Source organism: Seriola lalandi, unplaced genomic scaffold, assembly GCF_002814215.2.
Source record: "Seriola lalandi dorsalis isolate HSWRI2012SDOR001 ecotype SW California unplaced genomic scaffold, Sedor1 jcf7180002054676, whole genome shotgun sequence".
Lineage (NCBI taxonomy): Eukaryota > Metazoa > Chordata > Actinopteri > Carangiformes > Carangidae > Seriola > Seriola lalandi.
In genome coordinates, this window is record NW_019525229.1 from 321,665 (window position 1) to 349,164 (window position 27,500).

At 40.3% G+C, this 27,500-nt stretch overlaps 1 protein-coding gene and 3 non-coding genes across 4 annotated transcripts in view; 1 reads left to right on the forward strand and 3 right to left on the reverse strand.

The window, feature by feature from the left end:
• Positions 1 to 22,883, forward strand: part of m1ap (meiosis 1 associated protein) — a 34,459-nt gene extending 11,576 nt beyond the window's left edge. The window contains exons 4-11 of the mRNA XM_087178117.1: positions 15,090 to 15,245; positions 15,616 to 15,775; positions 17,420 to 17,561; positions 18,431 to 18,494; positions 18,623 to 18,765; positions 19,417 to 19,532; positions 19,901 to 19,982; positions 22,127 to 22,883. Of these exons, the coding sequence (XP_087034243.1) occupies positions 15,090 to 15,245; positions 15,616 to 15,775; positions 17,420 to 17,561; positions 18,431 to 18,494; positions 18,623 to 18,765; positions 19,417 to 19,532; positions 19,901 to 19,982; positions 22,127 to 22,354 (1,091 nt within the window). The 3' untranslated portion in view covers positions 22,355 to 22,883. The remainder of the gene's footprint in view (positions 1 to 15,089; positions 15,246 to 15,615; positions 15,776 to 17,419; positions 17,562 to 18,430; positions 18,495 to 18,622; positions 18,766 to 19,416; positions 19,533 to 19,900; positions 19,983 to 22,126) is intronic.
• Positions 492 to 563, reverse strand: trnaa-cgc (transfer RNA alanine (anticodon CGC)). The gene has a single exon. It is a non-coding gene; the product is annotated as a tRNA-Ala (tRNA).
• Positions 1,717 to 1,788, reverse strand: trnaa-cgc (transfer RNA alanine (anticodon CGC)). The gene has a single exon. It is a non-coding gene; the product is annotated as a tRNA-Ala (tRNA).
• Positions 3,333 to 3,404, reverse strand: trnaa-cgc (transfer RNA alanine (anticodon CGC)). Its single transcript has one exon. It is a non-coding gene; the product is annotated as a tRNA-Ala (tRNA).
• Positions 22,884 to 27,500: the final 4,617 nt, after the last annotated feature.

The following is a 27,500-nucleotide window of genomic DNA, read 5'->3' on the forward strand; positions in this document are numbered from 1 at the left end:
CTGTTTCTCTACTACCACTACTGAATAAAGGCAAAACTAGAATTACTGCCTCGCTGTTGTATGCCTCCACCAACCAGCCAAGTTGCAGGAAACATGGTCACAATCTCCCTGTCCTTGAGTTATAATGTTGAATAAATAAACCATTTGGATATAAGATAATAATAATTTCATAGTTTTTCATAGTTTTATCCTATTAGACATTTGTGTCAAATTGTGTCATAATTAGCGTATGAATTCGTGAGTTGAATTTGTGTTTGTGAGGTCACAGTGACCTTGACCGCTAAATTCTAATCAGTTCGTCCTTGAGTCCAGGTGAATATTTGTGTCAAACCTGATAAATTCCCCAAGGTGGTCTTGAGATACCAAATTCAAGAGTCCAAGAACATGTTGTGAGGTCACAGTGGTGGTATGATCAGTAAAGCAATTTAAAGTGTCCCCAGGTGTTCCGGTCACACAATCCTGTAACAGGTTTTTATCTTAATGATCAGAAGTGGAGATGCTGGGGATTGAACCCAGGACCACATACATGCGAAGCATGCGCTCTACCACTGAGCTACATTCCCTATTTGTGTGCAACATAATTACATTTTAAATGGTCAAAAATACAAGCTGAAATACTGAAAATGTGCAAACTTCAAAACTGCAAGAGATAAGTGGCCGGAAAACCAAAAAACATAGTGCCTCTGGCCCTGGCTGTTGCCGGCGTGGAGCCGCAAGAAGTGTCATACACATGTCTGCTGAATGAAAGTGATACATGTGTGTCTTCCACACAAACTGGTTCCTGGCAGTTTGTGTCAAGGAATCCATGCATGCACGGATCTATGAGACCAGTGGTCATATGGGGTTGAGAGGAGGGTTGGCTGATGTGTGTTAACTATTCATATAGACTGAATTTATCATTATTCATGTTCAAGAACAAGCGAGTACTGTAGAGGATTATGGAATAAAGACAAGTGGATTTGCTGGGGACTGATCCAGGACCTCAGCCACACAAAGCCCAGTACCACTGAGCTACATCCCCTATGGATCCCTCTTTACTGTACTCCTGTTACTGTCATGTCATTACAGTTTTTTTTTACAATTGCTAAATCATCTTTCAAAATTCATACTGTTGTGACTGGCTGGCACAGACTTGACATATTGCTTTTGAACTCATGTAACGGGAAGTTAAAGCATTACTCCACAGAAAATGTCATTGTTCAATATCTTATTGATGATAGCGGTGCCTGTGTCAGGCTGTGATTCAGAAAAGTTCCCCTTCTGCTGATGTTTTTTCAGTGTTTTTCAGCGGAGACAACTTCAAAATATTTTGTAACTCTGACGCCATATGAGCAGCATGGTGAAGAAGATTCTGTTGAAAGTTAAATTAAGAAGTTGCATCATAAAGTAACTGTGGAGAAGGCACCCTGCGAACTGTTTTCAGCTAGGCTTAAGTCAGCCATTACCTTCAGATATATTATGGGATATTCTGAAAAAGACTTTTATTTTCTGAATGTTGCAATTGAAAGCAACATCCTTACGTGTAAATAAGTTGAGCTCTTGTTTATATGAAGTACTTCCCTCTCACTAATGGCTGGCAAAGTCACAGAGACTATTTATGCGTTTCCCTGGGGAGTTCAGATCAGTAAGTCGATTTAGAGTGTCCCCAGGTGTTGTCTTCAGTTCAGCATAGTCACACACCCTCATGCATGTTTTTGGTCAAATGGTCATAAGAAGTGGAGATGCTGGGGATTGAACCCAGGACCTCATACATGCGAAGCATGCACTCTACCACTGAGCTACATCCCCTGTTTATCTGGATCCTAGTTACATTTCTAAGTGTCAGAAATATAAGCTGAAATACTGAACTGCGCACACTACAAAAGTGAAAAAGACAAGTGGCCCACACACTGTCCGTCACTTTTCAGCAAAATTCACTTGAATTATGTATGAACATAAGAATTTTGACTGATGAAGGTCTGAGGGCCGAACCATCATCTTCATATGGTCAGTTCAAGTGATGGACAGTGTATAGGATTCATTGCTTTTCTTTTCAAGTGATGAGTTTTTGATCTTACACACCTGTCACTCATCTTGTGCAAGAACTTTTTTGAAATTACGACCAAGATCCTTTTTTTTTTTTTCAACATAAAACTTTTGTAATTTCCCACAGCCACACTTTGGCAGGGATTGGCCAGATGTGCTTTTTTTTTTTACACACCGTGTTTCACTGCTCAGTCACACCAACCGCCTCCGCGCTGGCAACAAAGAGAGATGGTGTACTTCCAGAGAGGAGGTGTGTGACAAAAAAATTATGAACCATAACATATATGTGTTGATAGCATGACTCTTCCTTCACCTCCATGTCAAATCTTTGAATTGAACCCTCCCAGACGGGGGGGCGATGTTGCTACCTGTGTTACTTGTAAATGCAAGATATGCATAAATGCAATATAGTCTGTTTATATTCTGTTTAGTCCACAGCTTTCTCCTCACTGTGTCTTTTCACTTCACCTTCAAATGTAAAGTTCTACAAAAGTGCATTCTCCACATCCCTGATCCACAAACCATGGTAAACAACTCATATAATAGGTAAATGTTCAGTACAGTACGTGACTCTGCATTCCTTTTGCGTGCTTCTGTGTATATTAGTTTTTTTCACAGACTATTTAAATCTATATCCAAACAAGTGTGCTTGTGTATTTGTGTGTGTTTTAACCCTTTGCTGTCCTGTCAGAATTGCAGTATTATGAAAATCCATGTGACGCATGCTTCTCAAAAATCCCTTCAGGCGGCTGCCACAATCTGTTTCCCCCTCATCATATTCTGACAAATACTCATTCAAATACTTTTAGTCTTTTTCACGTCACTTCTCTGCTTTGTTAAAGCATTTATTTCATTTAAATACCTAGTTGCAAATCCCTCTCTAAGTGACAACACCGTCATTCCATCCACATATATTTAGCCCCTAAATCCAGCTTTCAAATGACAGTCTTTATTCTGTTTAAACACCATAAACACCAGACCTGTTATTGAGATTGCTTGTGGAGGTTGCGTATTATTCCTTCATTGATCTCTCCTCCATCCATCCTCCCATCTGCCTCACATCAATAACCTCCTTTATTGCCTCTCTAGTTTAGCTCTGAGCTTGAAGGTAAACATTTCCTCACACACGCATATCCTGGTTCCTCAGACAGTGTGCTACCGTCAGCAAGGGAGTGTGCTGTAGCCAGGACCACTTACTCGATAGCGCTGAACCACATCCATATGTCTTCATTTTCATCTTTGGCACACACTTATTTTATTTTCCTCAGCTAATAAATGCTAAAGAAGCTTGAGGTTAGAACTAAAGCTGGAGATGCTGGGGATTGATCTCAGGACATCATACATGCGAAGCACGCGCTCTACCACTGAGCTACATCCCCTCTGTCAGCCTACAACTACGTTTCAAACTAATAGATGGCTGAAGTGAGGCCTGGAGATCCTGGTTTCTTTCAGACTATTCAAACTACAGCAGCATTCGAGAAGTGTTCTTCCCAAAACTTATACTCCTATTGTTAATATTTATGTTGTGCACTACCTAACCTCTGCTCCATTTTCAAAATACAAAACATAAATGCAATGTATTCAGTATGTGACTGTGCACATGCAACAGGCCCACATCTGTCTGTTCTCTACTTGTTAGCGAATTTTATTGAGCTACATTCATGTTAAATTCATAGTTGTTAAAAAAGTCATAACGTCAGTATAAATGGTTGTAAATTATATTTATACTCAAAATTAAAACTTACACATCTTTTTCAAGGGCTGGCAAAAAAAATCCACCCAAAGTTACTGTCAGACATGTCACTATAGTAATTCACATGAGGTAGCAGTATTGAACTGTGCTTGAATGTACTTAAACTGACAAACTGAGGAATACGAAATCTGTGATTCCCGTTGAACTAGGCTACATGAGTCTGGGAAAAAAAAGAGAGGAAATTAATAAGCGATTATTACTCATGATTCAAACAGGATTTGCTTTGATTTATGGCGAGATCATCTAAATGTTAATGCTGCATCAGTGTTGTCTATGATTCAATTTAATGTTGCTATTTTTATATAATTACTAGTGCAATAATTACAAGCGGAAATCGTTTCACCTTGACTGTTTACCACAGACTGATTTGTTGTTTTAGATCTGTGTGGGAGGGTGACTGATCATGAGGAAAATAAATTAGAGGATGTTACAGTGGTTCAAAATAATTCTAATTTTATGGCTATAATAAGAATATTACCAATGTATGTTTGATTGGCAAAGTAACATTATGACTGAAATTAAAACAAAAACATAAATCAACATTACTGGTGAAAAGAGCTCATCGCTCGTGTTACATTTGTTTTGCCTGGGACCTCTGAGCTCTAGGTCTCAGTCTGAAAGCAGAGCTGTGACAAACAGATCCTCCAGACTGATTCACAGTGCATGTGTCTGTTTTTATAGGTCTCGTTCTTGCTTATTCAATTTTGTTTGCTTACAAATTTGTTATGACTCATCAGTATCTCCATTTGCACCTTTTCTTTTTGTGTGTATGTGTGTGTGGTCCTTACCAACATAATTTTCCCATATAATTTTCACTTCTCTTTTAATCATACCCTGCTTCACAGGATCTGCCGTGCTCCATCAAAGCGTAACAGAGAGATGAGAGGACTTTCTCCTCCTCTCTTTCTCTTCTCTCTCAAGCTCCTTAATTACTTTCTCCTCCTCCTCCGCCTCCCTTTCCCTCTTTTCCTACTCTCTTTTTTGGAGGAGAAAGTAAAGAAACTCTCTGCCATGTCTTTGGCTCCAACTTTCTCTCTCCTCCCTCGTACTTTGCAGGCGTCCTGTGAAGTATCCCATTTCCTCTCTGCTTTCATCTTGTTCTCGCTGTAACTCCTTTGTATTACCATAGATTTATGATGTATTAACCCAGATTTATTGTACTCCTCTGCCTTAACCACTTTTGATTTTTCAAGAAGTGAGTCTGCCTAGATTAAAATTAGGCTCCATTCAATAAAATGCTCCTTTCATAGCAGTGAAAGGCAGGCTTCAAGGAAATTTGTTTCAGAGTTTACAAAGTCTTTAAAACATACACTTTACATATGGAATCAAGTTATGTTTAGCAGTCTAAAACAGGGCTATACAACACGTACTGTATACACTGAAGGGAGCCTGTTTTCAGTCTTTACACTCCACAATTGAATGTTTACATGTTGCCAAGATTGTGGGTGTTCTGTATTGTGTAATCATAATAACTGTTATATTGCCTGCAGTGTGTACTGTATGCCTTTTCATCAGTGTGACTGCCACTTTGAACACGCAATGCTCTTTTTGTTTAAAAGTGTTTTCCCTCTCCTTATTTGCCTCCGTCAGAACACTTAAGCCATTCTCACACCCCACACACTTGGATCAGCTCACGTCTCACAAACCCGTTTTGAATTGCAAGAAAAGGGACTCTGAAAATGTGTGGCCCCTTTAGAGGAGGATTATAATCCACTGGCCTACCGCCAAGAATTATAAAAGGGTAAATCAAGTCTTCACCCTGAGGTTTCACAATGAGCCTTAATTCTACGTTACAGTAATAATGTAAAACTTCATCGATGCCCAGAGGCAGCTTCTCTACTCACTTGTCCTCCCTCCCCACAATGGGTGTTAAAACTTACAGAGCAGAAACTTTTCAGCTTTTTCAAAGATGGTTTGGCAGAGCGAATGTTTGCAAATGTGGTTTTATTAACTGCGGTCATGTGGAAGGTGAAGGATAGTGTCCCTGCACCCTGACCCCAAAATGAGACTAAAGCCTCAAAATGATCAAAAAGGATTCACACCCATACACACCTGGCTCCAAATATCATTTCACCTAATGACATATTACATGTACATTTACTTTTACTCATTTGGCAGACGCTTTTATTCAAAGCGACGTACAAGTGAGGGCCATCACTAAAGCTTCAGTGCAGTAGGAGACCTTGGCATAAAGTGATAGGTACAACATCTATTTAATATCCTAAAGGAGTTTTTTAAATCGAAAACAACTGGACTAGGTTATTTGTCTGTGAAGATTTATTTAATAAGTGCAAGGAGCTCAAGTAAAGAAAAGAACAGCACCGAAAGTGCATAGTAAGTGCTAGTTAGGCGTGTTAGGGTGTAACATTAAAGGTGTTAGGAGAGGATGTGCTCTCGGAAGAGATGAGTCATCAAGAGATTTTTGAAGGTAGAGGGACGCTCCTGCTCTGATGGTATTGAGTAGCTCGTTCGACCATCCTGGAACCAGAGACCAGAACAGTCTAGACTACAATGGCCTTGTGTGCAGGGAGGCAATGCCAGACGACGTTCCTTGGAGGAACACCGTGGAAGTAGCATAAGGCTCATTGACTGAGGGTGCAGATCCAGAAGTCACTCTGAAGGCAGCATTAGTGACTTGTATTTGATTCGAGAGGACGTGGGTAGCCATTGTAGGTCAATGAGTAGCAGGGTGACGTCTGTCTGATCAAAGACCGTTCTGGGCCATCTGCAAGGGTCTCCAGCTGTTTCCCATTGTTTCCTGTCTTTATGCTAAGCTAAGCTAATAGGATACTGGCCTTAGCCTTATATTTAACTGATAAAATATGAGAGTGGCATTGATCTTCTCATCTAATGACAAAAATCCACAGTCGCCCTACCATGGAAAATGCATGCAGACGTTTATCCAAAGTTAAATTGAGGCTTCAGCTGTCAGAGTTAGACAAATCAAGTGACTTTCTTTCAAAGTTACTGTCCTTTCAGTATAAATTTCTTACTTTTTGGTACTATTCTTCCACTACAGCTCCACAGAGAAGCACTGTGTGGTTTTATTTCATTGTAGTGATTCAGAATTGCTGTTTTCTTTCAGTATTCCCTTCAGAAGATTGAAAGATTATAATAAGTTTGTAAAGACAGCATGATAAATTGTATTGAATGTGACCCTAGAAGTAATAAGAGATGGTTTTGATGGTATTTGTGATCTGCTCAGTGTAGCAGTCTTGTGGAGCAAACTCCATTGTGAACTCAACTCCCATAGGATGTTAATAAAGACCATTCCTACATTTTTGTGTAATTGGTTCTGTGTAAAAACAACTTTCCACCAGACTTTTCCTTCTTAGCTACGATTACAACCGCACACCTACAGTCACTCAACCCGGGGTCGCCCTTTCCATCTCTGTTTCTTTCACTCTCTCTCTTTCATCTAGTTTATTTTCCGTCACAGTCAGCTAGATCAGTTTGGTGTGTGGTTAGTAAAAGTGCACAGAGGTGGTCAGGAGGAAACCCCACCTAGACCTGCTGACACATGAGCACACACCCAACCACAGCTACTTCACACAGAGCGGAAGAACCCTGAACACACATTCAGATAATTTGGCCTTACAACGTGCATGGGTGAGTTTCCCATCTCATTGTTTTATTTATTTGTCGATAAATATGGTTTAACAAGACTGACAACGTGGAGATGCATGAAAATGAGGAGTGCATATTTTTCATCTTGCCACCCACACACATGCTGCCAAGGTCAGGCTGTTCACACGTCTGTGTGACGTTCACAGAGCAGCAGGTGATCATACAGATGGAGACCAGCATCACTCTTCACACCAGGATATGGAACCTATTAGTCTCACACTGAGAAATGGCTGGATGCTCTCGCATCATGTGCGCAATTTCCGTCATCTAACCCCTCCTAACATCTTCTTTATATGTCAGTCAATACATCTTTTTATTTTTTCTGTTTTACTGTTTAACCAGAAAAAAAATATCTTCGATCTTTAGTGATGCCTTCCTTTTTTCTTTTTTTTTTTGTCTTTTTAAGAATAATAGATGGTTGGTAAAAGAAAGAGCAAGGCGGTGAGAGTAGTAAAAGAAAACTCTTCAGGCTGAGAGTGGTTCACGGCTATTAAACACCCAGTGAGTGTTGTTACACTGGCTCCTCTCCACTCTCTGTCCACCTGCCTCTGTCTGACACTAATGCTGCTCCGTCAATCATATCCCTCCTCTGCCTTCACCACCTCTCTCTCCAAAGTAAAAGGATGAAAAGTTGAAAATTGCATTTCTAGATCTGACAGTCAGAAGTATTGTGAGAGTGTTGTGGTGGAAAATTGAAATCAAGGATGTTTTATTTTTGTCCTGTCCTTTGTCAGTTTGCATGAAGGCCCAGGGATCGGGTAGGAGATTCAACCCCTTGTAACATCTACATTGTCACAGTGTTGTTGAGCACGGCCACTGCTTCTGTTCTGTAGCTGACTCTCACCTCTGATCATCTTTTCAAGAATGGCAATATAAACTCTCATTATGTGATAAAATATATTAGCATTATTGAAACACATATCTGCATATCCTAACATATATCTTAATATAGAAATATACTAAATGTTTTTTTTTTTATTTCATTGCTTTCACTTCAAAAAGACACAGTGTGTGTCAAAACACAAAGTGCTAAGACTGTTTTATTAGCACAACACAGTAATTAAACTCATCCTCTAAATTTCTAATTTCTGTTTCTTCTGCCTGAGGTTAGTTTATATCTTGAGTCTCTCTCTCATCTTGGCTTTCAAGCTGCTTTAGCAAAGCAAGGTCGTTCTTCCCTTCCCTTTTTTGAAAGGTTTGTTATTTGCTATCACCTCTGCAGTCTCAGCCATGCTCTCATTTCTTCTCTACACTCTCTTTTATGAATCTGCTCTGCCACCTACCATCTTTGTTTCTTGTCTTATTTCACATGTAGTCACATGTACTCATGGACCTTTTGGTTTGTGGAAGTCTCAGGACATTAAACACTGCCTGAATGTGTGCGGGATCCACTATGAGAGTAAAATTCAACTGCTTCCTTCATTTTTGTAGCTATAATTGCAGCTGTGATAAACTGTTATCGCTGTTCAGTCCTCCAAAGATCATATTTCCTATAAAAGTAGTTGTCTTTCCTTGTCTCCATTCCTTCTCTGTAACCTTCCCTTCTCTTATGTGCCTCCAAAAATCCAGTCTGCAGAGCTCCTCTCATGTCCTCTTGTCTTTTTCAAGTGCTTCAAAGAAGTCATCCAGCTGCCATCCTCGAGTCTCTGTGTCCTTCTCCTCCATCTAACCCTCTCCTATTTCCACATTCTGCTTGAAACCAAGCAGTTGATCTCCCGATGTTACTTTGCTCTCTATCTGCTGGCCATACTCATTATAACATGATTTATTTACATTAACATGGTTTGCAGCTCATCTTCCCCAACACCCCAGATTTACATTTTTTTTTAATAGCAGTTTGGTGTCGGGACAGATTTGTGGTAGGCTGCAGGAAGCATCTTATTAGGAGCATAATTTAAAAGCAGGAGCATGGAGAGACTTTATTGGTGTTCATTAATTTATTATCCAACATTTTTTAAATTTTGCATCCACCTGCACTTTGTACAGCGTCAAACATTCCAAATGAGCTGCCATAAAAGTTTCCCTTTTTGACCTTCTCTCAACTATTTGTCACCATATCTCTTCTTTTTTTCTCTTTTTCTTGTTCCTCCTACTAAGCAATGACAGCCAAGTGATAACAGCGCTGTTGTTGCCCCCTCGGCCTTTTAAAGTGTCTGTCTGCTTTAATTGTCTCCATGACCACGCGGCTCCAGCTGATGTGACTGCAAGGCAATTAGGTCACACAGCCACTGGTGTGTCGAGTGCCTGTGTTTCAGACCAGATGATCAATGTCCTACTTGTCACAGTCTAAAACTACATCAATGAGCTATTCATCATTAATGCTGTGACAGACAAGGACAGAGTGTGTGCTGTCAGTATCGCTCCGTATGTGAAATATGGATGTCAGAGGGAAATTCCACAGACAGACATTCATCTGTGCTTCCTTCATGTTTCTGTACGCTTTGAAGTTCGTGGCAGGGGGACGCATTAGGTTGATATTTGTATTGCTTCATCCTAGTATTAAATTGACACATTGGTGCCAAGTAGCAATATTTTTGTTTGTGTTACATAAGCAGAGATACTGAGAGTGATTTTCTAATCATAAGAAAGGCGTCATGGAAAACTTACATTACATCATTATTTATCTCAATGTTAAAGGATAATTCTGCTTTATTTCAACTGGGGTCTTAGCAACAAGTTAATTGTTGAGATCTGGGAAGATGGGTTAAAAGAAATCAAACTTATTTTTAACAATATAACAAAAAGCAATAATTGGTCGATACAATGCTATCGTAACCACTGATGATCAAACCTACAAGAATAAGATCAAAAATTGTAATAAACTGGAATTACCCTTGAGAGAGCTCAAATTCTTTTAAGAATCCGCTGAGAGAAGAAGGGAAAGGAAAAAACAAAGACAGGAAGTAAATTACAGGTGCAAGAAAGTAATTTCAAAGTAAAACAGGAAATAAGGGTCAAATTCCGATTCATTCAAGGGGCAGATGGTGACTTCAAAGTAGTCCTCCATTAGCATGATCTTTCTGAAATCAGTCGATGTAATGGTCAGAAGCTTTCAGGAGGATTCCCACCATTACAGAGGACAGTGTCCATTAGCTGTTCCTGCTAAAGCTGATCCATATCTAAATAAATGAGTGAAAACAGGGTGGAAGCGTAGTGCTCTCCTTCCTTTTCTTTTAGTGCATTAGCTCACCATGTCACTGATTTCCCCATACGAGCTCATGTACCATTGGTCAGTGGTCATGAGGATGATGCACTCTTCCTAATGCACAGAAAGAAAAGGGATCATTACTGGGCGTGGGCCAGGGCAGGACAGAGAGCGTGGAGGCTCAGGAAAAGAAATAAGAAAAAGAGACAGGGAGGTAGCAGATCCATAGAGCTTCAGTGACAGAAATCAAGGAATTTATATCTCTCCAGTGTCATTTGTATATAATTATATTATCCCAGTCTCCAACTTGGAAAGTAAAAATGATGCCTATCTCGTCATGGAGACAGAAACAAACAGAGATAACCCGATGTCTCATAGGAAGCCATAGCCAATGGAGTTGATTTCTCTCTTGTAGGGCTGTAGTTTTAAAGTATGAAAATTACACATATAGCATTCAGCTTCATTTGAATGCAAACTATGATGCCTAATCCCAAAGTACATTGTACAATGGACGTTGTTTGCGGTTCCTCTGCTGCTTCACTTGAGTGAGAAGGTTAGAGTTTAGGCTGGTTCTGAATAATCGCCAACATCTCCTGATTTGTTCACTGATTAGAAGAGAAACAAAACTGAAACTCAGTCTGATTATCAGGCTGACCTGTTACTCAGTTTTGTTTTTACAAGACAGCAAAGGGCTTCACATTAATTCTATGGTTTCATATTCAAAATACTTTTCTGCAGTTTATGCTAACGAAAAGATCAGATTAGCCTGTTGCACTCACACACTGTGCATTTTGAATTCATAATTATGTTTTTTTCCATATTCACGAGTAGCTTGAATGTCAAACAAAAGGTAACAAACATCCTTACCCTCTGGACACAGTTAACTAACCCAACCTCCTCTGAAAGCATCATTCATTTAACAAAAAGAACAGATGTCTCCAGGGAAATTATACCAAAAGTGAAGTCATTACATTTTCATCCAATCAATAGTGTTTCAAGGTTATTTGTGTGTGTGTGTGTGTGTGTGTGTGTGCGTGTGCAGGTGAATCACAAATATGTTTTGCCCTCCTGCAAATCTCAGAGATTCAGTTGACACCACAGTTTTAGCTGAAGCAAATTATTGTTGCGGGTGGTTCGCCTCATCATCTTGAAACATAACTGAGACATCGTGGTTTAAGTTTCATTAGACAGGTGGAACCCCAGTTCCTGCAGTTAAAATCCAAACTCTCTCAACCGTTAGTAACAGATGGAGCAGTTGGGTGACCTTGTGGTTAGAAAGGGTGTAACTGAAAAGGCACATAGCAGTCATAGTTCAATCAGGAGAGATTTAATTCAGTCAACGGATAAACCTTTAGAGAGGCAAAGTTGTGAGAGTTCCCCCACCCCCATTTCGACTAGTGGGGGGAGAGAGCGAGAGAGAATTGTGAATGAATGAATGAGGCAAAAAGATAGTCTAGGCACAAGTGTGATGTCAGTTCTGATGCAGAGATTCTCTTATACTAAATTTAATGACGATGTGATGCCGGATTTTACAGTTCAAGGTTTTTCCCTTCAAAATAAAATAAAAAAATCCCATCTGCGAATTTCCGAGCTAACTGTTAACATGACTGCAACTAGCATCTTAAAATGTTTACTTTTTAATTCAGATTGTGTGTGTGAGAGGCGAATTAATGTAATTTCGTGACGCCCCACCCCCAATCCCACCCCCACCCTCTTGTATGATGATGTCTTACAAGGACTGTGACTAAATAACCTGCAGTAGTTGAATAGTCACTCACACACCTTCATGCATGTTCATTGGGATATTTAACCTGTGATCTGCATGTTTGACTCCAACCTGAGCATGTGTGTCATTGTAAATACACACACACACACACACACACCGTACGCGAACACACACACTTAATGAGATTCGACCCTGCATCCTTACCTCAGCATGTGTGTCACACTTCATCTTCTCTCCTGTTCACTCACACACACACACACACACACACACACACGCAGAGGACATGCTAATGAGATTCAGGAGCACAGCTAGACTTGTAGATCAGAGGGATGGGTCACTCAGTCTGACTCATAATTGAATAGATTCTTAATCTTTCCCACTGACACAGCAGAGATAAAGGAAACAGCAAAAAAGCAGGAAGCATGGAGAGATAGAGTTGGGAGGGAAGAATGATAACACATAATTTATTTTTTTGTATATAGTAAACACACACTTAATGAACTCGGCAGAGAATGAGAGGGAGAGACATCTGTAGGAGGATTGAGCAGGGTAAACAAATCCTCCATGAACGCAGATAAGCCTTCTGGAGAGACACAGAGACTTCAGTTCCTTAATGTCTCACTGAACACACACATCAGGGGTAACTACTCTCACCTAGCCCTGTCAGTGGGTAATGTATTCCTCTGTGGAAAGCATTATGGCACACACACACGAACACACGAGATGGACTGCCCTGAGTTATTCATGCTGCTTTGAGAAGCTTTCGCCCTTTCCTTTTTTCTCCCTCCCTTCCTCTCTTACACACACATATCAACAAACACACACACACACACACGCAGATACATACCCCAAAGTCTAATTACAAGCATTTCCGACAGTGTGGTCCATCATCATCCTTCACCTACCACTCCCATCCATCTCCTCTTCTTATCTTCCACTCCCTCTCCTGGTCTTTCTCTCTCTGATTTATACTTTCTTCCCCTTCCTCTCTGTGCACACCAACTTCCACAATTCTCCCTCCCTCACTCTGTTTCCTGCTCTCTCCGTTCCTATTCCCCAGACAGACATTATAGGAGGGAATGGCTATCGATTTGCCTCAACGTTTTTCCTCCATCTTTGTCCATCTCAAGGATTTTACTTTTATCACCCCATTATCATTTACATAAAGCACATCTCTCTCTCTCTCTTCCTTTTCTCCTAATTGACTCTACATGTCTTTGTGACATCCCTTACCTCAGCTTTTACTGTTGTCCCCCTATTTCTATTTATTTTTGGGTTAATGTGAATTGATCTAGGCAATCTCTTCCTTCATTGACTTCCTTTAGTTTTTCCCTTCCCTCCCTTCTCTGCCGTCACGCCGTATATTCTCAGGATCACAGCAGTGCTGATACTGGTCTACAGACGGATACAGGTCTTTTTATAGTACTGATCCTAAATGTCAAAGAATTTCCACCAGTTCTTTAATCCATATTACTGAAAGAGCAAGAGCTATGTGATGTGATGACACTACAGCAACTTTTTTTTACACAAAAAAGAAGAACTTGTATAGCAAAAGTGCCATTAGGATATGTTTTGTTAGCCTCTTAATCTTCTCTCGTTCTCTCTCAGCCTTCATCCTTCTCATCTTCATCCAGCAGGGATAAGACCACAAACGTCCATCAGCAAAAAAAAGTAGCAAACATAATTCTTTCCCCTCAGATGAAGTACTTATTTCTAGATGAAGCACTTTTGGAAACTTTGGCCCAAATATAGCTTCCGTACTGTAGCTGCCTCTGACAGATGAAAAGAAGCAATGACATTTTATTCTAGGAATTTAAAGTTTCTCATTTTCTCCCTAGAAGTTCCTGCCTGTGGAAGTTTAAATACTTTGCCTATTCTCCGTCCATCTTCTCTGCTTTTTCTTCCGCCTTTCTGTCAGCCTCCTGATCCTCTCCTCTCCCTTTAGTCCCATTAGCTATCTCCTGATGGGTCATTAACTATTAAACACCAGATAGAGGGAAAAGGAGTAGAGGGGCATTCTATAAGGTTCGTGTCTAGTGTGCATGGTAAATGGACACTAGGGATGAGAACAGGAGAGGAGGGTGGGGCAGGTCCACAGGGTCTCATTTTCTGCTCTGTAATGATAAGTGGAAATCAGTGGGAAAACAGAAGAGGGCAGGGTCAGTTCATTCTGTTCTCTGGGATAAAGTATTGGCACAGAAAACTGGAGGAGATCGACAGAGATTTAAATTAAATTACTAAAATAAACCAAAGCAGAGCAACAGTCAGGCGGCTTCTCCTGTGAGTGACATAACATCCGAAATGCAGTCATGCTTTTTTCCTCCGGGAAATCAGCGCCAGGTCGTCCCATCCAGACAAGCTTCAGGAGGTTTTTGGATGATCTAGAGACACTGAAGCCTTCAGATGTCAACAGGTTCAAAGAGCCTTTAGTCACTGAGGCCATACTGTCTATTGAGTGTATTGAATGTTGCTTCCATCTAGTGGTCAAAGAGGGAAATTGTTGAAAAGTTAATTTTCCCCAGGAATGTAGCAACCAAGATCTGTCTGAAATATAGAATTGTAAACATGTTAAACTTTCCCTAAATTAATTTGTTGAAATGTTAAAACAGTAGCTAACCGCCAATATTAATGGATTAATGGAGTAGGAGTGTCTTGATTGTTTTACTGTAAAACAACAAATGTTAGAGTAAGAAATGGATTATTTGGACCAAGGGAACATAAAAGCTCATCTGTGACGAATTCTGTCAGTCTTGTCTAAGTCAGTCTGGTTTTCCTGTATCCAGATATTATTGCCTCCATGTGTCTGTCTGTAGAGTGTCTGATGTTGGGGACAGAGGTCGACCTGCAGCGGGTGGAAAACAGTGTGGCTGCCATGGAAACGGTGTTAAAGGCATGGCTTCAAGAGCAGGGAGGAGACAGAGAGCACCTCCACCTGCTGCTGCCGAGCCCCACAGACAGTCTCATTCCAGGTTAAATATGGCACTCACACACACACTGACACACACACACACACACACACACACTCGTGAATCCATTACTTCATTAGCACCATGTATAAATGTAATCTCAGCGGATGACAAAGCTACTGCAAGCATGGACCAATATACACAGTCACATATCCACTTGCGCACAGCACTCCGTGACTGGAGAGAAGTTTTGGGCCTTGCGCTATGAGAACTTATAATTTACGTATACACTTTAATATGATTCTATAGGTGAGCAAAGAATATCAAAATCATACTGATGATTTGGGAAATCAGTGAGTTATTGGAAAAAGGTAAGACAGCGACTAAAGAAGTATAATATATCTGATACTTATGATACTTGTCCCCTGTGTAGTGTGTGTGAAGTGTGACATGCAGGAGCGTCTAATAAGCCCCGCCCTCCTTCCCCTGACCCCTAACCTGGGAGTGAAGACTGAGAGCGCCCTGGACTTCCTGCCTGTCACTAAGGTCTCAGCCAATCAGAGCCCAGCACCACAGAGACTGAAAGTGATCAAGTAAGACAGCAGGCTGCAGAGGTGCAGCTTCTTACTGCATTCAGACACCCAACTTTTATTATTTTAAACTGACCATCTAATGAAACTTTGCAAAAATTTAATACAATATTTAATGCAATACTAGTGTTGTAATTTACATTTTTTCATTCTTTTTTTTTCACTTAACTACTCAATTACGTGACTTAATTCAAAGACTGTGACGCCAGGAAATGTGTCACTTAGTGAATAAATAATATGAAACTTTATACTTTTTCACATCCTTTGCATATGTTAAAATGAAATCATAATGTAACCATACATATAGGTGGTTGGTATTTTATGGTTTTTGATAAATTGCTCTTGGTTAAATAACCATCCATCCTTCCTTGTATTTTTGATTATTGGAGGAAGGGAGGATGCGTGTGTGTGTGAAACCCTGTCTGTCAATGAATGGTGCCATTCTGATAGCAGCAAGTAGTGAAATATTTCTCAGATGAAACTCATCACCATCGAATCAGAGTCTGCTTTGTTCAGCTGGAGTCGTCTGCTCTGATGCTGGAAAACACGCAAAACATCCAGAGTTGAGCAGAAAAATTGAAAAAATGGGAAAATAGCTCTAAAAGCTCCAGTGCAGAATTTTCCTTTACTTGATGGGACATGGTCAACAGACAGTGATACAGCCTACACAAAAACATACAGTGAATAATTTAAAAACAATGAAGTGATATTTATTCCATATAGTACATGTGCACTAGTATCATTGTTATGACCATGTTTTTCATAATCAGCGATCAGATGTAAACATTGAATGCAGCACAGACCAGTCACAGAAACCAAACTGTGTCAGACATTAGCAGTCGAGATGCTGAGGAATCATGACACACCTGCACACAGGTAATCAGAAACCTGAATGACCAGGTTTCTCATGTTCTGTGTAAACACAAAGAAGTTCACAACCAGGAAATCCATGCGTGCACTCAGATCAAAGTGCTGAGCAACTGTACATACTGTGTTTATTCCAGTATTTTTGCATTAAGTTTTGGATAATTTGGGGTTATCAGAGGGAGATGTCTGTTGTTCAAACACTAATGTAATTCTTTCTAAAATACACACACACACATACACGTACACACAGAAAAGCGTCATATATACAGTCCACTGATAATAGAAAGCAGACACTCAGGCCTAACCTGGCTGAACAGTTCCTTCCTCCTCCCTGATTTGCATTGGTTTTACATTTTCAGGAGCTGCAGTGAGATGTTGTGTCTCTCTGTGTGTGACTGTGAGTGTGTGTTTTGCATACGACTCAGTACAGAAGTTATTATGCTCTGTGTGTGTGTGTGTGTACGTGTGCATGCTTTCCATACTGATGATCATGATTTATAGCAGTGACATTTAAATGAAGCTGGAGGACAAATTCGCCTCAGCAAGGATAATGTCATTCTGCGTTTCTGTGCTTCGTGCTTGCACACCGACAGAAGAAGAAGACGGACGTGTTTTTCTTTGACTCTGACATAAACTTTTTTTACACAGCAGTTTTCAGTAATGATGTAACAAAGGCCACAAAACATTTTTCTTACATCATAGACACATCTGTCCTTCATTCTTAGACTGCATGCTAACCAAGGTTGTGTGTGTGTGTGTCCATGTGTGTGTGTGTTACAGGGTTCTGCACGCAGATGGAGTGTGTGAGAGTGTGTTGTACGGCCTGCCGTTGGTCATCCGCCCCACCACCTGCTGGCAGCTGGACTGGGATGAAATGGAGGCCAACCACAACTTGTTCCACGCGCTCTGTCACATTCTCAGGGTGTGTTGCATGTGTCAATTGTCATTTCAGATTTTAGCAAAAAGTAAATAACTTTTGAAACAACATCTGACAACAACAAAACTATTGCATCAACTTCTGAAAAATTCATATCACTGTCACAGTGTAGATCAGACTGTTGCTGCCTTTTGATTATTCCTGGATAAGATTTTCATTCTGCCAACCTATGTGTGTTTGTTTAATGTAAATCAGTTTTTTTTTTTACCATTTAACAAAATAGCTACTAGGATAGTATTAGTCACATTTGTGTTAAAGGAGCCATTTGTAAGTTTTGCTATTGCTGCATGGCCAACATTAGCATTAACAGCTGTTTACTCACTAGTCTTGGCAAAACCTTCAGTAGTCGTTGCGTTGTCAAGACAAGAGGTTATAATACGACCTCTGAGCTGCGCTACATCTTCATATACACATACAGTGACTCTGTATCGGAAAGTAACAAGACAGGCTGACCGGGCCAGACCTAGCTGATTAGCATGTTAACTTCAGTAAAAGGAAAGAAGTGATAGAAATAGAAGGAATGAAGTTTGATGCTGAACTCACTCGTTTTTTCTTGACTGTTAAATAAACAGCTGTTAATGCTAACGTTAGCTTTGTAGGAATAGAAAAACATACAGATAGCTCCTTTCAGAGTAGAATAAAACAAATCAAATTATTTATTGTAAAAACATTTATGCTATAGCACTCATAATCAAAAAATCAAGCAACTTTACGTTCATTTTGTTAAATGTAAATCAGGTTTGATAAAATAAAGATTTTAATCACGCTCTTCATCTTCCTCTCTCTCTGACTGACTCTCTGCAGCACAAATGAACGACAGCGTTTGATTTGAGATTTGTTTCTCCCACTTTCAGAGTCGTGACTTGTTCCTGCTGCTGCAGGTGGAGCCTGCCCAGAGGTCCACAGCTGGAGGCTCAGGTCTGTGTGTGTGTGTGTGTGTGTGTGTGTGTGTGTGTGTGTGTGTGTGTGTGTGTGCGCGCGCGTGTGGGCGCACGGACATATGAGTGTGTGCACTCATATTCCCTGTGTGTTTGTGCACGACACAGGTGTGTATTCCCACTACGTCCTCCAGCCGTCCCCGTCTCTCTCCCTCCTTCTGAAGCCTGTGGTCTCTAGAGAGTTGCTGCTGCCCTGCTCGCTGCCCATCTCAACTCAGGACCCTTCACCTGACGCCGTGCAGACTGTACAGGTTAGGTAACCTTTGTTTGTTATAAACAAAATGCAGAAGTAGACAGAGGCATCCAGAACTCAGAAGCGGAAACAGATCAGTTTTAATCACCTTTGTGTGCACTGATACCAGGAACTGAGTATGAGGATCATCCAAAACTATAAAAACCACTTAAAAACAATTCCTTATCAGTCTACTGAGTCAGGTGATTCTCCCTTCTTCTCTAGTGAAATTATCGTTTCCAAAAATCAGTTTTGCAAGATGAAACTGAAGAAACTCAGACAGTTAAAGATTGTATAAGTGCTTAGATAAAGAAGGTGTTCCTGTGAAGTAGTGTTTGGATTATGGATGCTATCTACACCAACTCATCTGAATCAGAGTTCAAACCAATTACAAAAAAAAAAATCTCATCTGAAGATATATATTCATAGATATAGATACAGTACTCCGAGGGGCATGAGATCACCTTTTATGTTGCAATGAAAAACAGGAATTACTCTTAATTACTTTCCATTTTAGTTGTTGAGATGCTATTATACATCAGTGTGTGTGTTTATAGCTGGTGTATTTGCATGTTAACAAACTGTAAACAGTGAACACACATTTCGCAGTGCAGTGCAGACATTAAAATGCGCTGGTTTGGTCGATGACTGTGTGTTCTCCGTCTCTCAGGGTTGTCTCACTCAGCTGGACGAGGAGTTTGTGTTCAACCCTCTCTCTCTGTGCAGTAACCTGTACCGGCACCTCAGGAGCAGAGGCCTGTTCTCTCAGCCACGATACCCTTACAGGTGAGCACGCGCCGGGCTTCAGGTCAATGAGGACGAGGATGATAACCAATATAATGCAAAGAAATCTGAGCACCCCGTATGATCATTTTAGAACAGTGGACTATATTTATGGATGTAGACGTAAAAGAAGACCGATGATGCTGTAACTGAACAAGTGATGATGATGACTTAATGGTGGATGATTATGATAAAATCTCTGGTGATAATAATGATAGTGTAACATGTGAGGATGACAGTATGATGTTTGTGATGATGTATGATTATAGATAGAGTTTATAAAGATTTAATGATAAGGACACAATGATGACTATGATAACAACGGCGATGGCAACAATGGTGATGATGATGATGATGATGATTGATCCCAGGCTCCAGCCAGCAGCTGTCGTCAGAGACCATCCTCAACCACCAGAGGGCACTAAAACAACAGGCGGCAGACAGCGTGGGCAGGTAAACACAATGGCTTTATCACAGCGTAAAGGTCATGATGTGCTGATTATATACATGATCAAAATGATTATAACATGAGTAAAGACCAATGTGACAGCCGAAAGCAGGAAGAATATTTCATTTTATATCATAAACCTCTTTGAAGTTGTGTACAGAGAGGTTGCAGTTTCCTCGTCGCCTCTCACGTCCCTGCTCACTAGATGGCAGCACTCTCTACATGCAGTTTAATGCTACTGTAAATACATAAAAACACAAGCACAAACTTGTTCTTAATATAAAAGTTTATTCTCTGAATCTTAATTTTCATGCAATTGAAGGTAGTTGTTGATATGTCTGAGGTCATCTTATCTCAGTTTACCTCTAAACAGCCACAACATTCACAGCAACTGTTCTCTCTGTGTGTCCTCTGGTGTAGTTTAGATAATCAGACATGACCTCAACATGCAGTGTTGGCACATTATAACCAGATTCTTTACTTAAATAAAAGTAATAAATACTCAAATACTATCACAAGTAAAAAAAATCTTGCATTTAAAATCACACTCCAGTAAAGATACAGAAGTATAATCAGCTAAACTCACTTAAAGTATTAAAAGTAAAAATATTTGTTTGCCTGTGACTGTCATAATAAATTCTGTGTGGTTGTAGTTGGTTGAGGTGGAGCTAGTTTTAATTACTTTATATAAAAAATTTTATAAAAAAACCAGTGGTTCTACAAATAGGGGTCGAGCCCCTCCAACGGATCACATCATGAGATGATTAATAGGAAGGGAAAGAAGAAACAAAGAAAGTTCTGCTACATATAATTACCAATTTGGTGGACTTTTCTCAAGTCTTTGTTTTCCGTGACACATTGGATCAATTGAAAGGTTATTTAAGGTTATTTAAATGAAACCATGTGCGAGGTTTAGCGGGAAATGTCTCTTCAGTTGAAGTGCTGACAACAGACATATAGACACCTGAAACCTGACAAGGCGCCACAGACTGATTTGATGTTGGTCAAAAGCTGAAAAGGTCAGAAACAAGTGGTTAAGCCTTAACCGTGTTTTATGTTTTATAAACTTTTTTTTTATTGTCCAATTTTAATCTGAGAAGTAACATGGAATCAGTTCAGTCAAATAAATGCAGTGGAATAAAGATTATAAAACAAGAACTATCATGCTATATGAAGATGTATGTGGAAAATGAATGGTTTGAGGGGAACTTGGTATTAAAGTGTTAATAGAGGAAGATGTTTGTCTCACTGAGTCAAACAATTAGTGAATGTATTTAACCTGAAACAGATAATCTTCATTCATTTCTTTTATCTTAGCGTTTTCATAGTGAGTCATAAATAGTGATACATTTATCTGTCTTGTCAGAACTGTACTTTCTGATCTCATGAGTTTTTTTTTTCAAACAGTTTTTGCAATCACAAAATCCCAGAGGTTTTACACTGACTTGCACTTGTTACGTGATTCATTACCAAAATTGTTAAAATAAGAAGTTTCGCTCCAGAAGTCTGTAATAATTCAACCACTGAAAATATGTCAGTGAATATACCTTGCAGTGTTTTCATAATAATTTTTTTGGGGCGAGTAAGCGTCCCATTTTTCACACATGGAGAATGTCTTACTTTAACATTTCATCCGTCCATGTCGTTTCGTTAACACCAACTGAAACCTGCTGTGCCCTGAGAGTATTTAGCTGTCGGCAGTATGACTCATTAGGGTTGATAAGGCTGCTGACATGCAAATAGTTCACTACAGTGGCCAAACACAGAGAAAACGTTCTTCTGCTCTGCTTGTGTTTTGTTCTGTTCTTTGTTCTATTCTTTATCCACTGTGGTAACCCTTAACCTCATGTTTGGATTTGTCTATACAAGCACTCTATATCTGTTAATGTCTTCTTCCTCTTTTTTTTTTCTTTCTGTAATTCTGTATCTCTCTTTTTTCCACCTCCTACAGAGCCTCCGCCTCCTCCGCTCTTTTATCTCACTCTTTCTTTTCTTGTTTCTTAGGAATCAAAAAGCCAGACTCCTCTTCTCTACTTTATCATTCTGTCAAAGTTAAAATACATTTTTTTCTGTAGCAGTAGATAAGTGCTTTCAAAACCTATAAATACACTTGATTTTGAAATGTAAAGTGTGTGTCATCTCTGTTCAGCCACAAAGCCAGGGTCGCCATCTGGGAACACACAGCAAGGTCAGGGCCACGGTGGCTCCGATGCCCTCTTCCTCCTCCCACCCCTCCTCCTCTTCCTCCTCTCTGGGACCTCCTCCTGCCAAGGCCTTGCGTCCGGCTCTGACGCTCCTCGGCAGCAGCAGTGGAAGCCGCCGGGCCCCGGCCCCTTCTCGTCACAAGGAAGACGACGATGACTCCATGGTTTTATAGTCAGAACAACTGTAGGGTGAGTCGAAGAAAGTGTGCCGAGAGAGCAATACAGTGACGAGAGAGAGAGAGAGAGAGAGACAGAGAGAGAGAGAGAGAGAGAAGCAGTGAAGTACATTCTTAACAAGTCATTTAACACACACACACACACACACACACACACACACACACACACACACACACACTTTGAAATCCCAACCTGTCACTTCAAAGGGCTTTCCAGTGAGAAACAGTGTAGCTAAGTCAGCGCGCACACAAACACACTCACACACACGTTTGGCTAATCGGTCTCCATCGTAAAGTTTGTGAGTAATCAGACAGCTCACAAAGGCTTTAATGACACACACTAATTTACACGTAAATGTACACAACACACACAGTCACATACTGTGAACACACTGCGAACACACACCTCATTTGTGCTGCACCCTGGGTGGTTACAGCTTCTCTTCATACTTTCATCTCTATTTATTGTCACCACACGAACAGCATTTGCTAGATGTGAATTTAACAAGCCTCGGTGTGTGTGTGTGTGTGTGTGTGTGTGTGTGTGTGTGTGTGTGTGTGTGTGAGAAAGAGAGAGAGAAAGGAAAGTTTCAACTCACTTCCATCTTAGATCGCTGAGGCAGCAAAACTTAAAATTCACACACCATAAACAATGAAAAAGAAAGAGAGAAGATGAAAAGAAGGGAAACAGCGGGACAATGGAAGCCTGGAAGTGTCAAACAACAGAGGGAAGGAGCGGAAAGTAAGGAGAAACAACAGAAAAAGACAAAAGGCGGGTGACGAGGGAGATCAGAGGGAGATTAGAAGCTGATGGGTGTGTAAAAAGCATTGTGTGCATGTTACAGCACACCCACTAACATGAGCACACACAGTATAACAGAAAGACTCAAAACAGAAAGAAAGCAGTTACCAAAATACAACTGAGGCATAATGAAGCAGACCCCACTGCAGCATTAATACTATAGTGACTTGAAGACAAACACACACATATGCACATTCCTTCTCCATTTTGCCCTTAAGTCCCGCTCCGAACACAGCTTCACTGTTGTAATGAGACAGAGAATAAAGTAGCAGACAGAGGGGCCTCTCTGCTCCCTTTCACCCCCACAGCCTGTTCCCTCTCTGGGGGTTGAAAGGCAACGAGAAGGGGGGTGGACGGACGGAGAACAGAGACAAGACAAAACTGATAATAAGAAAAATCTCCAGTATGTTCTGTAAAATAGTCTCTCACAACTCTGCAAGGAAGAAAAGTTTCCATTGAGTGTGTGCATGAGTGTGTGAGTGTGTGTGTGTGTGTGTGTGTGTGTGTGTGTGTGTGTGTGTGTGTGTGTGTGAGTGTGTGCATGCGTGTGTGTGTGTGTGTGCGCGTGTGTGTGTGTTTAGGGGTCACTTCGAGTTCATGCACTGTCATTGACACTGGTTGAATTCTGCACAACATTTACAAACATAAAGTCATGTGCTCATACGCAGATATTGGTCATTACACACATTCACTATTATTCATGTGTTCTTCGTCGAGGAGCTCTGTCATCCACACACACTCTCACACTCTTACACACACTCACACTTAATCAGTCTCCCGCCATTCCACCCCCTTGTTGAACCTTATAACATTAGGGAGAACCCTATGGCAAATGACTTCATGACGTTGTGATGTTACAGGACTTCCGCATTCACAAATTACAACCACAACGATGCTTTTGTCCCTGGAGAGAATTCAACTGGACATCCAAAACTACCCACTGACATTTTACCCACTTCTCCGACTCCGTCCTTTCCCCCTTTCTCTCTCGCTCAGTGCTTTCTTTTTAATCCTCACGAGCTCAAGCTGAGTCAACGTGTTTGAATTTCATACACTTGTTCAAATAGAACAACAGCAGCTTCTCTGTCCCCAAAAAAAGGTCAAAGTCAAAGTTCCCCTGTTTGACCTAAACGCTATCGGACACACTCCTCATTAAATGTCACAACTGTAAGAGATTAATGCGACGTGACCTGCAGTAACAGGGGTGTAATTGTTTGTGTTTGCAAATTCATTCAGAGTTGAATCTGACAGAGAGTGTTGCTTACTCAGAACATTTTATAGGTTTTGGCAAGTTTGCCGCCCATTACAGCCGTTTTTCTTTCTAAGAAAGTTCTTTGTTCATTGTTTTTATGACAAACATCCTTGTCTCATAGTGTTGACTCATTAGTGTTCAGCTTTCATGTTGTGTGTGTGGAATGTTATTAATCTAGAAAGGAAAATGACATGGATCGGGGTCTTTTGTTCCCACTGTGAATTTATACCAGTTGGTATTTCAGCAGCTGTTTGAATGCAGGATCTTGTTCTACTCATTTATTTATATATATATTTATTAACCATCTGATTTGTATTTAACACTGTTCATTACCTGTTACTAAATAAAGTAACATTTCTGTTCTCAGTTTTTATGGTGGCTTTCCTGTAAGGGAAGTAGCCTGTGGTACCTCTACTAGAATCTAACCACCATCTCTCATCTACACAATGCTACCAACAGCACAGAGGCACTGTGTACAACTGTCAGACTGGTAGCACGGTGAAAAGCTACATGGAAATGAATGTATAATGTATTTATTGATAGATGAGACTAGCATCTTATACATGGCTAAGGTCTAATCATCAAATGAAGGTTATTTGTTTTCATTCAGGCAGACATCTTTAAACCCACATCATTTTCAACACAAAAATCCTCTCAGGAAAATGCACACAGCAAGCTCACCTTTATTTAAACCTGTGGTGTTGGTGGGAGGATTATCATGACATCTGTCACCTTTAACCTTTTACCGCCTTTGCACCATTCTCTCTGAGTCCCTGTCCCCAGTAACTCCTCAGTGCCCCCAGTTCAGTTTTCCGCCTGTGACTTCACTAAAAACACACACACTTGGTACAGAGGAGGGTGGTGAGCAGGGATATCTTTCCACTTGAAGCTTGAAATGTGCTTCAATCTGTCCCCACCATCACAAAACACATTGTTAACACTTGTGTTCACATGTCAGTTGTGGGCAAAAAGGCAACAGAATTTCTTTCACAACAGAGGTGGAGGCCTGAACTATGTTGATGTTATCTTTGCTGAACTTCCTAACAGCAGCTGGTTAGCAGAACCACCATCATTATTATCATCAGCTTTAACATGAATATCACCAATCTGCTAAATATTAATTGTAGCCGTACTGCAAACATTAGATATCTCTGGTTGCACTAGGACAAATGTTACACAAAAATACCACAGCACAAACAAACTCAGTAGCTATTTCACTGTGACAAAGTGCGAAAGAGATAAGTGAGTTTAAAAGCCATTGCTTTCGCTTCCGCTGAATGAAATCCCTCATCACTTTTGTCCTTTATTAAACAGAGGTTCCTGAAAAATCACCGACCAATGTTTCCTTTTCTCTGCCAGTATGTTACACCCAAAGACTTCAGCATTTCTAACCAAGGAAGATTTTTTTTTTCAAAGTATCTATTTTTTGTGCAGGAGACAGTTTGTCTCCTACTTTTTAAGTTTAGATTCATAATTTCCTGAGGGTGTAGAAATGACCTTTCACTGAACCATTTTGTCTGATTCTGCAGACAGTGAACACACTGTGTTTATGTATCTCAGTCAGAATGGAAAGGACACATTGGCTGATAAGCTCTGTGTATTCTTATACATCGATTTCTTGGCTTCCTCTTTCTCGAAACTTCAAGCATTTGATGCAATTTACTAAAATATTTTTGCTATTTCTGAAAGTTTTTTGCATTTTTTCCATTCTGAACTCAAAAAAAGATCTTTAGTGGTCTGCGCCTGTCTAAAAAGTGCAATAACATTTCTTCAGTGTCTCATCAGTGTCTATATCTGAGTCAGGATAATATTAGTGCTGTGACTTCCTGCTCTATTCGCAATGTTCCATTTCCTTCTTTGCTGCATTCATTAGCACAGAAAAAAAACTTGGTCAGGTTCTCTGTCTCACAAACTAATGGACTGTCTCTTTCCTGTAATTGTCGTCACTGGCCACATGCACACTCTAATACTATACACACAGATTAGCAGGAACACAACAGTGCAAGAGTCACAATTCATGTACAGGTTACAGGCAGAGAATACCTCTCTCACAAGCTGCTCTGGGTAAGAGCAGAAAGAGGAAGTGCATCTTTTGGAGGAGGAAGCGAGGAGGTGAAGTCAGGAGGCTGCAGGACCTGAGTTATAATCCTACTGACACAAATCTGAAAGGTCTCTGCTCCTACACAGGCCGAGAATGACTAGAAATCTGATTTTCTTATTTGCATGTCTTTGAGACAAAAGCGCTAACATAAATCACACTGAAGACCAGCTGCTGTCACCAAATCTGGTCAAGAGATTAAGGAATAAAAAGTATGGAATTATAAACTTGGTTTGATCTGAGAGAACCATTGTGCCCATTTTGCAGAGCACAATTTGCTTTTTTTTCTTCTTTTTTAAAGCCACCGAAACATGCTGAAAATGAATAATCACCTCATCGTCACACCTAACCTTTACACACACAGGCCTTTGCACAGGCATCCCTTTTATTTTCTAGGCTACAGCAAGAAACTGAATGAGAAACTCTCATTTCCTTTAGACAGCACTGGGAGCTCTGACGGAGTGAATGAAACTCTCTCTCTCAGACACAAGACTGAATGGGTTTGCCCACGCAGAGCTAAAAATAAAAGCTGATGGTCTGTTGAGTCAAAGACAAGAGTTTCAGGTGTGTCTGAAGGCAGAACACACGAGTCCTTATCGAATGTGCTCAAGAGAAAGGTCTGTCATGTTTCATGTACCAGCTTACAACAGATTGAGGAAATGCAACTGGGTCCCACCTTTTTTTATATATATGTATGTAAATGTGCAGCTGTCAGATGTGAAGTGCTCTCAGCATGTCTGCATGATTGGAAATTTTAAGTAATTGCACTGACAAATATCATTAGATTTTTTTGATATTTGCTGTTAAAAAAAACAAAGGTTTTCTTTCAACATAGCAGCTCTTAAAGATTGTTTTTATTATTCTAATGCATTAACAGGTTGTTGTTTTGGTTCTGGTTCAAAATGAACTAATGCAGGTCTGACGGTGCATTCTTAGACAAAGAGTGAAGTACCTTTTCGCCTTGAGTCATTCAGGCAAATTTTACCACTGG